General features: G+C 44.8%; 1 protein-coding gene across 2 annotated transcripts in view; it reads left to right on the top strand.

Moving 5' to 3' along the window:
• LOC141117501 (cytosolic phospholipase A2 delta-like) overlaps positions 1-13,286 on the top strand; it is an 84,425-nt gene that overhangs the window by 44,292 nt on the left and 26,847 nt on the right. For both annotated transcript variants that reach the window (XM_073610398.1, XM_073610397.1), the window contains exons 11-12: positions 5,118-5,253; positions 8,932-9,068. In XM_073610398.1, coding sequence (XP_073466499.1) covers positions 5,118-5,253; positions 8,932-9,068 — 273 coding nt within the window. The remainder of the gene's footprint in view (positions 1-5,117; positions 5,254-8,931; positions 9,069-13,286) is intronic.

Genomic DNA, 13,286 nt, shown 5'->3' with positions numbered 1-13,286 from the left:
ACAGCTGCAAGTCTTTTTGGGGATGTCTCTACACACTTTAGATATCTAGAGAGTGACATTTTTGCCCATTGCAAGATATCTCAAGCTCTGTCAGATTGGATGGAGAGCATCTGTGAACAGCAATTTTCAAGTCTTGCCACAGACTCTCAATTGGATTTAGGTCTATACTCTATCACATATAATTCATATAAAATACATTTATGTTTTTGGTTGTAACATGACAAAATTTGAAATGAATACTTTTTCAAGGCACTGTAGTTTGAAGTGGATGTACTCACTGGCTCTAACATAGTCTGAAGTGGATGTACTCACTGGGGTTGATTGACTAAAACTGGAGAGCGCAGAATCTGGTGCAGCTCTGCACAGAAACCAATCAGCTTCCAGATTTTTTTTTGTCAAAGCTTAATTGTACAAGCTGAAGTTAGAAGCTGATTGTTTACCATGCACAGCTGCACCAGATTTTGCACTCTCCAGTTTTATTAAATCAACCCCACTGGCTCTAAGGCCCCTTACACACTGGGGCGGTGTGGGCGCCAGCAGAAAACGGTGCTATTTTTAGCACTGCTTTACCGTCGATTTAGCGGCGGTATTCAGCCGCTAGTGGGGTGGTTTTACCCCCTGCTAGCGGCCGAGAAAGGGTTAAAACCACCGCAAAGTGCTGCTGCAGCAGCGCTATGCCGGCAGTATAGCCGCGCTGCCCCATTCATTTCAATAGGCAGAAGCGATGAAGGAGCGATATACACACCACTCCTTCACCGCTCCAAAGATTCTGCTTGCAGGACTTTTTTTACCATCCTGCCAGTGCACCGATCCTGTGTGAAAGCCCTCTGGCGTTCACACTGGAGTGTGAGGAGCGCCTCTTTCAGTGCGCTTTGTAGGCGCTATTTTTAGCGCTGTAGCGCCTGCAAAGCGCCCCAGTGTGAAAGGGGTCTAACATAGTTTGAGGTAGGTGTACTCTATGGCCTGCAATCAGAGTTTAGGATGGGTGTACTAATTGGCTCTCCAATTCACTGGGGTTTACTAAAGGCTTACTAAAAACGATGAAGCTTCACATTAGAAAGATTACCCGAACATATGCAAGAAAAAAAAAAAAAAAAATTTTGTTTGCACATGATTGGATGATGGAAGTCAGCAGAATTTCCCCTCATTTACTAATAGGGATGAGACGAACACCCCCCTGTTCGGTTTGCAGCAGAACATGCGAACAGGCAAAAAATTTGTTCAAACAGGCGAACACCGTTAAAGTGTATGGGACATGAACATGAATAATCAAAAGTGCTAATTTTAAGGGCTTATATGCAAGTTATTGTCATAAAAAAGTGTTTGGGGACCTGGGTCCTGCCCCAGGGGACATGTATCAATGCAAAAAAAAGTTTTAAAAACGTCCGTTTTTTCGGGAGCAGTGATTTTAATAATGCTTAAAGTGAAACAATAAAAGAAATATTCCTTTAAATTTTGTACCTGGGGGGTGTCTATAGTATGCCTGTAAAGTAGCGCATGTTTCCCGTGTTTAGAACAGTCCGAGAGCAAAATGACATTTCTAAAGAAAAAAAAGTAATTTAAAAGTACTAGCGGCTATTAATGAATTGTCGGGTCTCAGCAATACACATAAAAGTCATTGAAAAAAATGGCATGGGATTCCCCCACAGTCAATTACCAGGTCATTTGGGTCTGGTATGAATATTAAAGGGAACCCTGAACTAAAATGTAAAAAAAAAATTGCGTGGGGATCCCCCTAAATTCCATACCAGGCCCTTCAGGTCTGGTATGGATATTAAGGGGAACCCCGTGCAAAAATAAAACAAAAATGGCGTAGGGGACCCCCCTCAAAATCCATACCAGACCCTTCAGGTCTGGTATGGATTTTAAGGGGAACCCTGCGCCGATTTTTTTTTTTTAAATGGTGTGGTGTCCCCCCAAAAATCCATACCAGACCCTTATCCGGGCATGTCCTGGCAGGCCTCAGTAAAAGAGGGGGAACAAGAGAGCGCCCCCCCTCCTGAACCGTACCAGGCCACGTTCCCTTAACATGGGGAGGATGTCCCCATGTTGATGGGGACAAGGGCCTCATCCCCACAACCCTTGCCCGATGGTTGTGGGGGTATGCGGGTGGGGGACTTATTGGAATCTGGAAGCCCCCTTTAACAAGGGAACCCCCAGATCCCGCCCCCCCTGTGTGAATTGGTAATGGGGTACAAATGTACCCCTACCATTTCACAAAAAAAGTGTCAAAAATGTTAAAAAAGACAATAGCCGGTTTTTGACAATTCCTTTATTAATGTCTTCTTCTTTCCCCGCTTCTTCTTCCATCTTCTTCTGGTCTTCCTTCAGTTTTCTTCTTGTTTTTCCCCCGCTTCTTCCTCTATCTTCCTCTGCTTGTTCCTCCGGTCTTCTCCTCCAGCATCTTCCTCCGGTCTTCTCCTCCGGCATCTTCCTTCGGCTTCTTCCCCGCTTCAACCTCCAGACAATCCACCTCAATGGGAGTCTCCCGCTGTGTGACGCTTCTGTATTTCTGGCAGCTCTTATATAACTGAGGGCGGGGCCACCCGGTGACCCAGCCCCCCTCTGATGCACGGGGACTTCCCTATGGCTTTCCCCGTGGTGTCAGAGGGGGGCGGGGACACCCGCTTCCCCCCTCTTTTCCTGCGGCCTGCCAGGTTGCGTGCTAGGATAAGGGTCTCGTATGGATTTTTGGGGGACCCCATGCCATTTTTTTTAAAATTTGAGCGCGGGGTTCCCCTTAAAATCCATACCAGACCATTTTGAGGGGAACCCCTATGACATTTTTTTTATTTTGGCGCGGGGTTCCCCTTAATATCCATACTAGACCTGAAGGGCCTGTTATGGAATTTAGGGGGACCCCCACGCAATTTTTTTTTAAATTTTGGTTCGGGGTTCCCCTTAAGATTCATACCAGACCCAAAGGGCCTGGTAATTGACTGTGGGGGAATCCCATGCCGTTTTTTTCAATGAATTGTTGAGTCCCGACAATTCATTAATAGCTGCGAGTAGTTTTAAATTACTTTTTTCCTTTAGAAATGTCATTTTGCTCTCGGACTGTTCTAAACACAGGAAACATGAGCTACTTTACAGGCATACTATAGACACCCCCCAGGTATGAAATTTAAAGGAATATTTCACTTTTATTGTTTCACTTTAAGCATTATTAAATCACTGCTCCTGAAAAAACGGCCGTTTTTAAAACTTTTTTTTGCATTGATACATGTCCCCTGGGGCAGGACCCGAGTCCCCAAACACTTTTTATGACAATATCTTGCATATTAACCTTTAAATTAGCACTTTTGATTTCTCCCATAGACTTTTAAAGGGTGTTCCACAGCTTTCAAATTTGCCAGAAACACCCCAAATTGTTCGCTATTCGGCGAACGGGCGAACAGCCTATGTTTCAGTCGAACTCATGTTTGACTCGAACAGACAGCCCATCCCTGTTTACTAAGCTCTGGAGAAACTGCACTTGAAAAGTATGCAGTCTATTTGCTATTAGTAAATCCACCCCCACTGGCTCTCCAACAGTGTTAGTATTAGTTACACTTAAGGCCGCCATCATATTGGGAACAGAAACCGGGTTCCAAGGTACTGCAGAAAAACACAAGGAGAGAGGAGCCTTTAAGTGTAGACGTTTTGAAACTTTAATAAAGCATACAGTTTAAGTGATGATAACAAGCATATCGGTCCCAGCACAGATGAGTCCTGGTGACGCTCCTACTTCCTGCCCCGTCGATCTTCAATGCTCTGGCGCTGTCTGTGTAGGTGTCCCCTGTTGCAGATGGAAAGCCGGCTGCTGTGGAGGAACTCGAAACTCAGAACGAGGCGTGAGAGGCAAGGCAGGGATGGCAGCAAGGGATGACATCACTCCTAATGGATGCGTTTCGTGAGCATGTGCGCTGCTATATTCCGGCAAGCCGCGCTCCTTTCTCAACGGACTTCCTGAAAGAAAGGAGCGCAGGTTGCTGGAATATTGCAGCGCGCATGCTCACGAAACTTCCTGGAAGTCCGTTGAGAAAGGAGCGCAGCTTGCCGGAATATTGCACGCTCACGAAACGCGTCCATTAGGAGTGATGTCATCCCTTGCTGCCATCCCTGCCTTGCGTCTCATGCCTCGTTCTGGGTTTTGAGTTCCTCCACAGCAGCCGGCTTTCCATCTGCAATGGGGACAACTACACAGACAGCGTCAGATCGTTGAAGATCGAGGGAGCAGGAAGTAGGAGCGTCATCAGGACTCATCTGTGCTGGGACCGATATGCTTGTTATCATCACTTAAATGTGAGTTCATAAACTGTATGCTTTATTAAAGTTTCAAAACGTCTACACTTAGAGGCGCCTCTCTCCTTGTGTTTTTCTGCAGTACCTTGGAACCCGGTTTCTGTTCCCAATATGATGGCGGCCTTAAAGAGGAGGGCTAGTCAAAAAAAAAAAAAAATTAAAAGTCAGCAGCTACAAATACTGCAGCTGCTGACTTTTAATTGGACACTTACCTGTCCCAGGGTCCAGTGATGCGGGGGATCGAAGCCCCGCTTATCTCCCCCTCCATTCAGTGGCGCCGGCATTGCAACTGTGGGAGCCGGGCTGTGGCTTCACAGTGGCTGCCGCGCGCCGTGATTGGCCGCTCAGTCACCTGGGACCTGTAATGGGTCCCAGATGATTGACAGGAGGGAGGGAGCAGAGCTTAGCCCTTCCTGTGCCGAGGGGGAAGTGATGTCACCAACCCAGACACTGGAAGAGGCAGACTACGAGGGACCCCCTAGCAACAGGCATTTAGAGGTAAGTAAAAAAAAAAAAAAAAATATCCACTTTTTTTTGCATTTTTTTTTAGGATTTTTCATGTAGTTTTATTTTTTTTTTTGGGTGGAACCCCACTTTAAGTGTCCTGGACTTTACTGTTTTCTTAATATATTATTAATTTTCCACATGGACTAACAGAGACTGTGTATTTTACAACAGACATTGTTGCTATTGGGAGGTTCACGGGACTAAGACATTGCGCCTTCACTTGTATTTTGTTCCTTTAGACCTCCAGCTGTGACAGATACAAGCTCTTGAGGTTGACTGAGCTTTAAAAAATGTTTTATTTTAATGTAAAATTGTCCTGTTTTTAGCCCAGAAAAGCTGGATGTGAGACTAGGGTTTGATCTGTGTGACAAAGAGAAGACTTTTCTTCACAAACGCCAGCAAGTTGTAGCTGAAGCCCTAAAAAGAGTCCTACAGCTGGAGCAGGATTTGGTGGGTGAAGAGGTGAGAATTTTAACATAATGCTACATCCTCAAGGATCTGTATTATTATCTGTTATCCTCAGAACTAATGGGAAGATGGCTGCAAAAAGTAGAAATAAATATCATCATGTAGTGATCAGCACAACGCGACACATGGGTTAAAACTTCATTTTGAGACCATTAAAAGCATGTTATAACATTGTCCACTGTAACACAACACATTTCACCCAGTATGGGTCTTGATTATGTATTTGTTTAGAAGATTGCTCCCTAGTCAAAGCTGAAGGTTAGGTATTGTAATTTTTACATTACTACATTCAGGCCCGGACTGGGATAAAAAATAAGAATAAGCCCTTGCATTTTAAATTAAGCAGCCCTTTTATTTTTTTTAAAACCCCCATAGCAGTGTCCTTCCCCAACAGTAGTGTTCTGTACCACCCCCCCCACCCCCATGCAGTGTTAGGCTCGATTCACACAGGGGCAACACGACTTTAACGCGACTTTGCATGGCGACTTCAACGCGGCTTCAACGTGACTTCGCGACTTTAGCAAATTACAACACGACTTCAAGTCGCCTCCAGGACAGGCGACTTCGGCTGTGGCCAATCACAGGACAATCAGCTCTCTGGGAGGGAGGGGTTTTCCCTGCAAAGTCGCTTGACTTTGAGAGAGAGATCCGACTTGGAGGCGACTTCCATTGATTTCTATGGTACAGGTCGCCTACCAAGTCGGATCCAAGTAGTACAGGGAGTACGCTCTGAAGTCGGAGCGACTTCAGTAGTGTCTATTAAGACGCTCCCATTCACTTAAATGTGAATCTCTTTCTGGGGCGACTTGGGGCGACTTGAGGGCGTACAAGTCGGATCCCAAGTCGTCCCAGTGTGAACCGACCCTTAGTGTCATCTGCCCCCTTTGCATCCCCCCCACTGTAGTGTTTAGCAGACACACAGAGATCATTCTTAATCGCACCCCCACACATTGACACCTGCATGCTTTTTTTGTGTGCAAAACCACATGGTGCTGCGACAACATGCGCTTCTGTGTGGCATGTTTTTAGAACAGGGTCATACACTTCTTTCCTTGTGTTTCTTGCAGGTACAGCAGCCCACTCAAATGAACGAACTGCTGTACCCGTGATGTGAATACACTATATTGCCAAAAGTATTGGGACACCCCTCCAAATCGCTGGATTCAGATGTTCCAATCACCTCCATGGCCACAGGTGTATAAAATCAAGCACCTAGGCATGCAGACTGCTTCTACAAACATTTGTGAAAGAATGGGTCGTTCTCAGGAGCTCAGGGAATTCAAGCATGGTACTGTGTTAGGTTGCCACCAGTGCAATAAGTCCATCCGTGAAATTTCCCTGCTGCTAAATATTCCACAGTCAACTGTTAGTGGTATTATAACACAGTAGAAGCAACTGGGAAAAACAGCAAGTGGAAGAACTATCAGGGTTGCAAAGGTTGTCTTGCCACTGGGCCCTGGTGTTCTGCCACTGTGGGGTTCCCCAGGCTCCTCTTGCTGTCCTGCCCCTGCTATTAACAGCGCTGGTCTGGCATCTCTTGGAATTTACAGGCTGGTTCTCCTGTCCTAAGGACGGGAGAAATCAGTCTGTTTTTTAAGTAACTGAGAGTCCTGGTGGAGTCCTTCCTGCAACTCGCTCTTCTCCCTGCCAATGAGGATGCAGGGGAAGGAGCAGATTGGGCGGCCATGGTGTGAGCGCTCGCGTTATGCAGTGTCAGCGAGCAGAGAGAGGGGGGAGTAATCACTTGCAGGAGCTGACTGGGGACGCTCTCCCTCTTAGACATTGCCTTTTTGTAAAAAAAAAAAAAAAAAAAAGTTTTTTTTTAAATTAGGGGGGCACATGGTGGGGCACAGCATAATGTTGGTGGGTCAGGGCCCCTTCTGGCCCCCCCTAGTGACGCCATTGGACCACTCCCACTTCTGCAGTCCTCGCTACAGCTGGATACATACTATACAATTTTCTTTAGATTTTTTTTCCTTTAGATTTACCAAATCCATAAAATATGAGGTCAAACCTAAACACTTTCAATTTGTATGCAATCAGGTAGGCCCTTGCACTACATAGCTGAAGGTAAATCTAAAGGAAATCGAACAACAAAAGTTGGACAGTGTGTATTCAGCTTTAGCCAAGGGTGATGCCACTTGCCCCATAGCCTTCTGGGATACATTCAGTGAGCATTGCACAAGCTCATGCATGTAGAGTGAGGAGCTGGCTTTGGTTCCTTAGGAAGACACAGCTGGCTCCATTATCCAAGATGGCAGCACCAGGGACCCACAGTGGTGAGTACCTGATTTTTTTTTTAAGATGATCTCAAGTCAGATATAAGACATTCACTACATGCAGTTCTTAATAGAAGCAGTGTAAATACCTACATGTTACCTGGTATTAGCTTCTGTAAAACAAAGCTCACACTGGGAGAGGGGGAGGTAGCTAAAAGAGTGAATCCAGTATGATGCAGTGACATAGGTGTTATTTACTAAAGGCAAATCCACATTGCACTACAAGCGCACTGCTAAAAATAGCTACTGATTACTGCCTAAATGTCTGGCAGGGAAGGGGGTAACACTAGGGATTGCAATCAAGGGGTTAAGTGCTCCCTAGGGAGGTGTTTCTAACTGTGGGGGGGGGAAGGGACCGACAGGGAGTAGAGAGAGATTGCTGTTCCTGATTACTAGGAATAGTAGATCTCTCTACTTCCCTGACAGAACGGGGATCTGTACATTGACAGATATCTGTTCTGTCTCTTTGAGGAGCGATCGTGGGTTGCCAGAGGACATCGCGGCCGCCGGCCACGCGCATCGGCTCCGTTCCCCTATACCTCTTAAAACGTACATCTACGGTGGTTTGCGCAGCCGTGCCAACCTGCCGCAGTATAACTGCGGCGGCTGGTCGTTAAGAGGTTAAAGAGGAACTTCACCTGAAAAGGAAAGTTCTGCCTTTTCTACTCCTCCCCCTCTTCTGTCCCCTCCCACTTTTGGATGTTTTTTTTTTTTTTTACTGGGATCGGGTACCTATTACTGGCAGATACCCACCACCCCTTCCTCTCAGCTGACCTAGGCAAGCCCAGTAGACTTTCACCTCTCCCCCCACGTCACAGGTCCCAGGAGATATTTAGGAAGCACATCAGTTCTCGCACATGTACAAGTCACAGCCAGCTAAGTTCCCACATCAAAGATGGCAGCATCAGGTACCTGAAGACCAGCAAAGAACTGGCCTGGGTGAGGACAGCGCTGGATTCCTGGACAGGTAAGTCTATGTTTTAGCAGCTACAGGATTTGGAGCTGCTTCTTTCCCCCCAGAAGTTCCTCTATCACTGCAGCAGATTCAAATCCGGTCCCTTCTCTTGCTAGACAGGGCTGTGCTGTGTGACTGAGCTGTCTTAAACTTAGGACTGGATGGACACAAATACAAATCATTTGGCAGATAATACACCTGTCATTAATTTATTTCATTGGCATATTTAGCTGTTTGCCTCCAGTTAAACCTTAAAATTCAGAAACCATACTTGCATTGTACACTTAAAAGCTCCTTGCCAGGGGGAATCAGTGGAGTCAGGATAGAAGCAGAAACATAGACTGCTCTGCTATTCCTATGTTCCTGTTGTATACATTGTGCAGTTATATTGGCCACAGTCTTCCAAGATTTCCATTATTTTTTTATATATACATATAGATTCCAGTTGTGGCTGTCATGGCAACGGGTGGAGGAGCCCGAGCAATGTCCTCTTTGTACAGTCATCTGAGCGGGCTGCAGAAGATGGGACTCCTGGACTGCATCACATATATTGCAGGGGCCTCTGGATCTACATGGTAAGAGATCTTTATACACAACCATATAGACTTGTAAATCTAGGATTTTCTTGCCAATTTGGAAGACTTTACACAAAACTAGATAGCAGAAATCAACTTACTGAAATATTACATTTTCAGTAGAAACTCGAACTAGGGGACATAATCATAACCTCCTTTTTTAAAGTGACTGATAATACTGGAGGACCTGCTCCTGTGTACATCAGGATAGAGCAGGAGTGCCCAACCCGTGGCCCCAGGCCGACCCTCCACCCCAAAGCATCAGTGTTGTGAATGAAGCTGGCGGTAGAGGAAGCTAGCGGCTGCGGAGCAGAGACACATAAGCCATTGCTTCCTGAATAGTCACATCAAATACCAAATGCAATCTGCCAGGAACAGCAACAGCCAGTGATACCTGAATGGAAGACTGTTATTACGGTACGTTTATTACTAAAATCACAGTGTTTAAATGGGCATATCTGTTCTGCATTGGTTGCTTTCAAACTGATCTGCAGGTGCAGAGCAGTGCACCTGCGGGTTACCTGCACTGAGCCATAGACTTCTGTTATTACCTGTGGGTTTGGTGCTCATTCAGAAAGTGCACCACACCTGCAGGATATAATAGAAGTCTATGGCAAAGTGCAGCTAACCCGCAGGAAAGTTGCAGGTGCATTGCGCTGCACTCGCGGTGTGGGTAAACCGCAGCGCATCAGTGTGCAATCAGCCTTAGGCCACTTTCACATGATCGATCTAGCCAAATAAGACCCTCCATTCACCTGTATGGAACAGCAGATGTAAACAGACTTTTTGTGTCAATTTACACCCGCCTACCTCCAATTCAATCTGCTTCAAAAACAGAAGGGGATCTGTCCCTTTCTGTCTGGGCGAATTGGATCGGAGGGTCCATAGTAGAGCGGGCTGTGTGCATATGCAGAGTGGACACGGACCTGTCATCCCCTCGCTCATTGTGGCCTGCAATCAGTTACATAGCTCCCAAATGTCCCTGATTTAGAGGGAATGTCCCTCATTCAGAACAATGTCCCTCTGTCCCTCGTTCCTCCTCATTTGTCCCTCATTTTGGTCTGATCTATATAGTTGTATATAAAATGCACTATTTATCTTTCAAAAAGTGTTTCCCAGTGCTAAACCTTTCATCCAATTTCTAAATTGCTGCATTTGTAAATTACGAAGGCTGGTATAAAGGAATAATAGGTGTATAAAAAAGTACTTGTGGGTTTAACCATTTTTTTTTTGTACAATTCTCCTTTAAGAGGGGCGTGGCAGGGGGTGTGTCCTATGATTACATACTTTTGTTAATAGGTGTCCCTCATTCCCATCTCAGAAAGTTGGGAGGTATGCAGTTACCAAGTCGCCTAAGTGGCCCTTGCTCTTCAAAAGGTTGGGCACCCCTGGGATAGAGGGACAGTCTATGAGCCTGCTCACTATATTAATGCATAAGATAATTTGTTAGCAGGCATGACTTATGGCACCGCACAGCACCAGACTGTACATATGTTAATGTAGCCATAAGAGTCTTATGCATGGAAACAAGTGGAGTTGTAATCCATATTATTGTTCATATTCTCACAGAGTAAAAGATAGAACATTACTGGTTAGTCAGTGGGGTAGTGTCCGCTCTTCTTTTGTTTGTTTTTTCTCTCCAGTTTTTGCTTCTCTATTTTCATTAGATCGGATGTTATTATTATTATTATTATACAGGATTTATATACCGCCGTCAGTTTACGCAGCGCTATACAACTTGATGGTAGACAGTACAAATAAAAATAAACTATACCTCCCAACTTTTTGAGATGGGAATGAGGGGCACCTATCAGCAAAATGATGCATGCATAGGACACACCCCTGACCACGCCCTTAAAGGAGAATTGTACAAAAAAAAAAAAACAAGATTGGTTAAACCCACAAGTGCTTTTTTTTACCACTACTATTCCTTTATATTGGCTCTTGGAATTTAAAAATGCAGCAATTTAGAAATCAGACGAAAGGTTTAGTCCTGGAAAACACTTTTTGATAGATACTGCATAAAGTGCATTTTATATACAGTACATCTATATAGATCAGACCAAAATAAGGGACAAATGAGGAGGAATGAGGGACAGAGGGACATTGCTCCAAATCAGGGACAGTCCCTTGAAATCAGTGTCAGTTGGGCGCTATGGATAAACTTTAATACAGTACGAATCAGAGGGCCCTGTTCGTTAGAGCTTACAATCTAAGAGGGAAGGTCAAGAGATACAAGAGGTAATAACTGTGGGGGATGTGCTGATGGAGAAAATAAATGTACAGTTGTTAGGTGGGGGCCACATAGGATTCTCTGAAGAGATGAGTTTTCAGGGATCGTCTGAAAGTGGGCAAAGTAGGAGATAGTCAGATTGGGGTAGAGCATTCAAGAGGATTGGGGAGGCTTGGTAGAAGTCCTGGAGGAGAGCATGGGAGGTAACAAGGGAGCTAGAGAACAGGAGGTCTTGGGTGAGTGAAGAGGACAATTTGGTTGGTATTTTGAGAGCAGGGTAGTGATGTAGCTGGGGGCCAGGTTGTGAATGGCTTTGTAAGTTATTGTTAGTATCTTGAATTTAATTAGTTGGTCGAGTGGCAGCTAATGAAGGGATTGACAGAGAGGGGTAGCAGACGCCAAGCGGTTTGTAAGGTGGATGAGCCTGGCAGCAGCGTTCACGAGGGACTGAAGGGGGGATATCCTATTTAAAGATAAGCCAATGAGGAGGGAGTTGCGATAGTCGAGGCGTGAGATGACCAGGGAGTTGATTAGAAGCTTTGCGGTGTCATTGGTTAGGAAGGTACGTATCTTGGAGATATTGAGGAGGTTGAGGCGGCAAGCTTTGGACAGCAATTGGACGTTGATAGAAAATGTAATGGAAGTGCACTTCAAGCATTTACAACTGCAGTAGTAATTTAGATAAATATACTCATTATAGCAGCCTGGTTTGACTACATTGTAGATGAACACTTTATGAACACGTGGCTGTTATACTGTATATTGCAGCCTGAGCACCTTTGGTGTTGGCAGATCGGCAATAGAGCAGGACAGCAGTGTTTGTGAACGTTGTGCATGAATGGGTGCCACAAGGTATACTTACAAATGATGGTGATATACCAACATATAAAGAGGGAAAACTATGGTTTGGCAATTGTGTATCTACTGAAGTGACAACTACCGGTATACTGTATGTATTAGTGCAGAGTTTTGCACAACATTGGATCACGGGGTTGATCTACTTCTTCTATTTAAGTGATTGTAAATGATAACTTACAATCTGGGGGAGGAGAAACAGTAGTACACCGAGCTTCTCAGTGAATGGCTGTGCAGGGGGAGAGGGCGTGTCAGGACAAGCCTGACCATTGGAGGAGAGCAGGCTGAGTTCCCAGCATAGCTAGAGTACTGACCACAGTGTGCTCTCCTGCTTAGTGTGGACGGTTTGTAATAGGAAAGCAGAGGGACTGACAGGAACAACAGAAATTTCAAACATAGGGAACAATACAAAGAGAACAGGATGCGTTCTAAAAAAATTACAGTACATGGTACAGCAGGCACATATCAGGAATATGAAATGCTGGGGTAACAGACACTTTAGGTATTGGTCTAATCAATGTTGAATAGAAGGATTTTACATTCTACCTGTGGCAGTTATGCATACGCATGGATGGCTTTATTATATAATCATTTTAACAAAATGTATTATGTTATTGAAATGTAATTGAATCAGTGATTAATTTCCGCATAGGGTCATATGTCATAGGGCTGTCACGGTAAATTGTGTAATTTTTTATTGTTTTTATGAATATACACTCACTGGCCACTTAGGTACACCTGTTCAATTGCTTGGTAATACAAATTGCTAATCAGCCAATCACATGGCAGAAAACTCAATGCATTTAGGCATCTAGATGTGGTGAAGACAACTTGGTGAAGTTCAAACTGCCATCAGAATGGGGAAGAAAGGGGAATTAAGTGATTTTGAACATGACATTGTTGTTGGTGCCAGACGGGCTGGTCTAAATATTTAAACTGTTGATTTACTGGGATTTTCACACACAACCATCTCTAGGATTTACAGAGAATGGTCCGAAAAAGGGCAAATATCCAGTGGGCAAATATCCAGTGTGGAGAAAAATGCCTTGTTAATGTCAGAGGTCAGAGGAGAATAGGCAGACTGGTTCCAGATGATAGAAAGGCAACAGTAACTCAATTAACCACTCATT

This window comes from Aquarana catesbeiana, linkage group LG13 (assembly GCF_042186555.1).
Source record: "Aquarana catesbeiana isolate 2022-GZ linkage group LG13, ASM4218655v1, whole genome shotgun sequence".
Lineage (NCBI taxonomy): Eukaryota > Metazoa > Chordata > Amphibia > Anura > Ranidae > Aquarana > Aquarana catesbeiana.
This window is presented reverse-complemented; position numbering and strand designations above follow the sequence as displayed.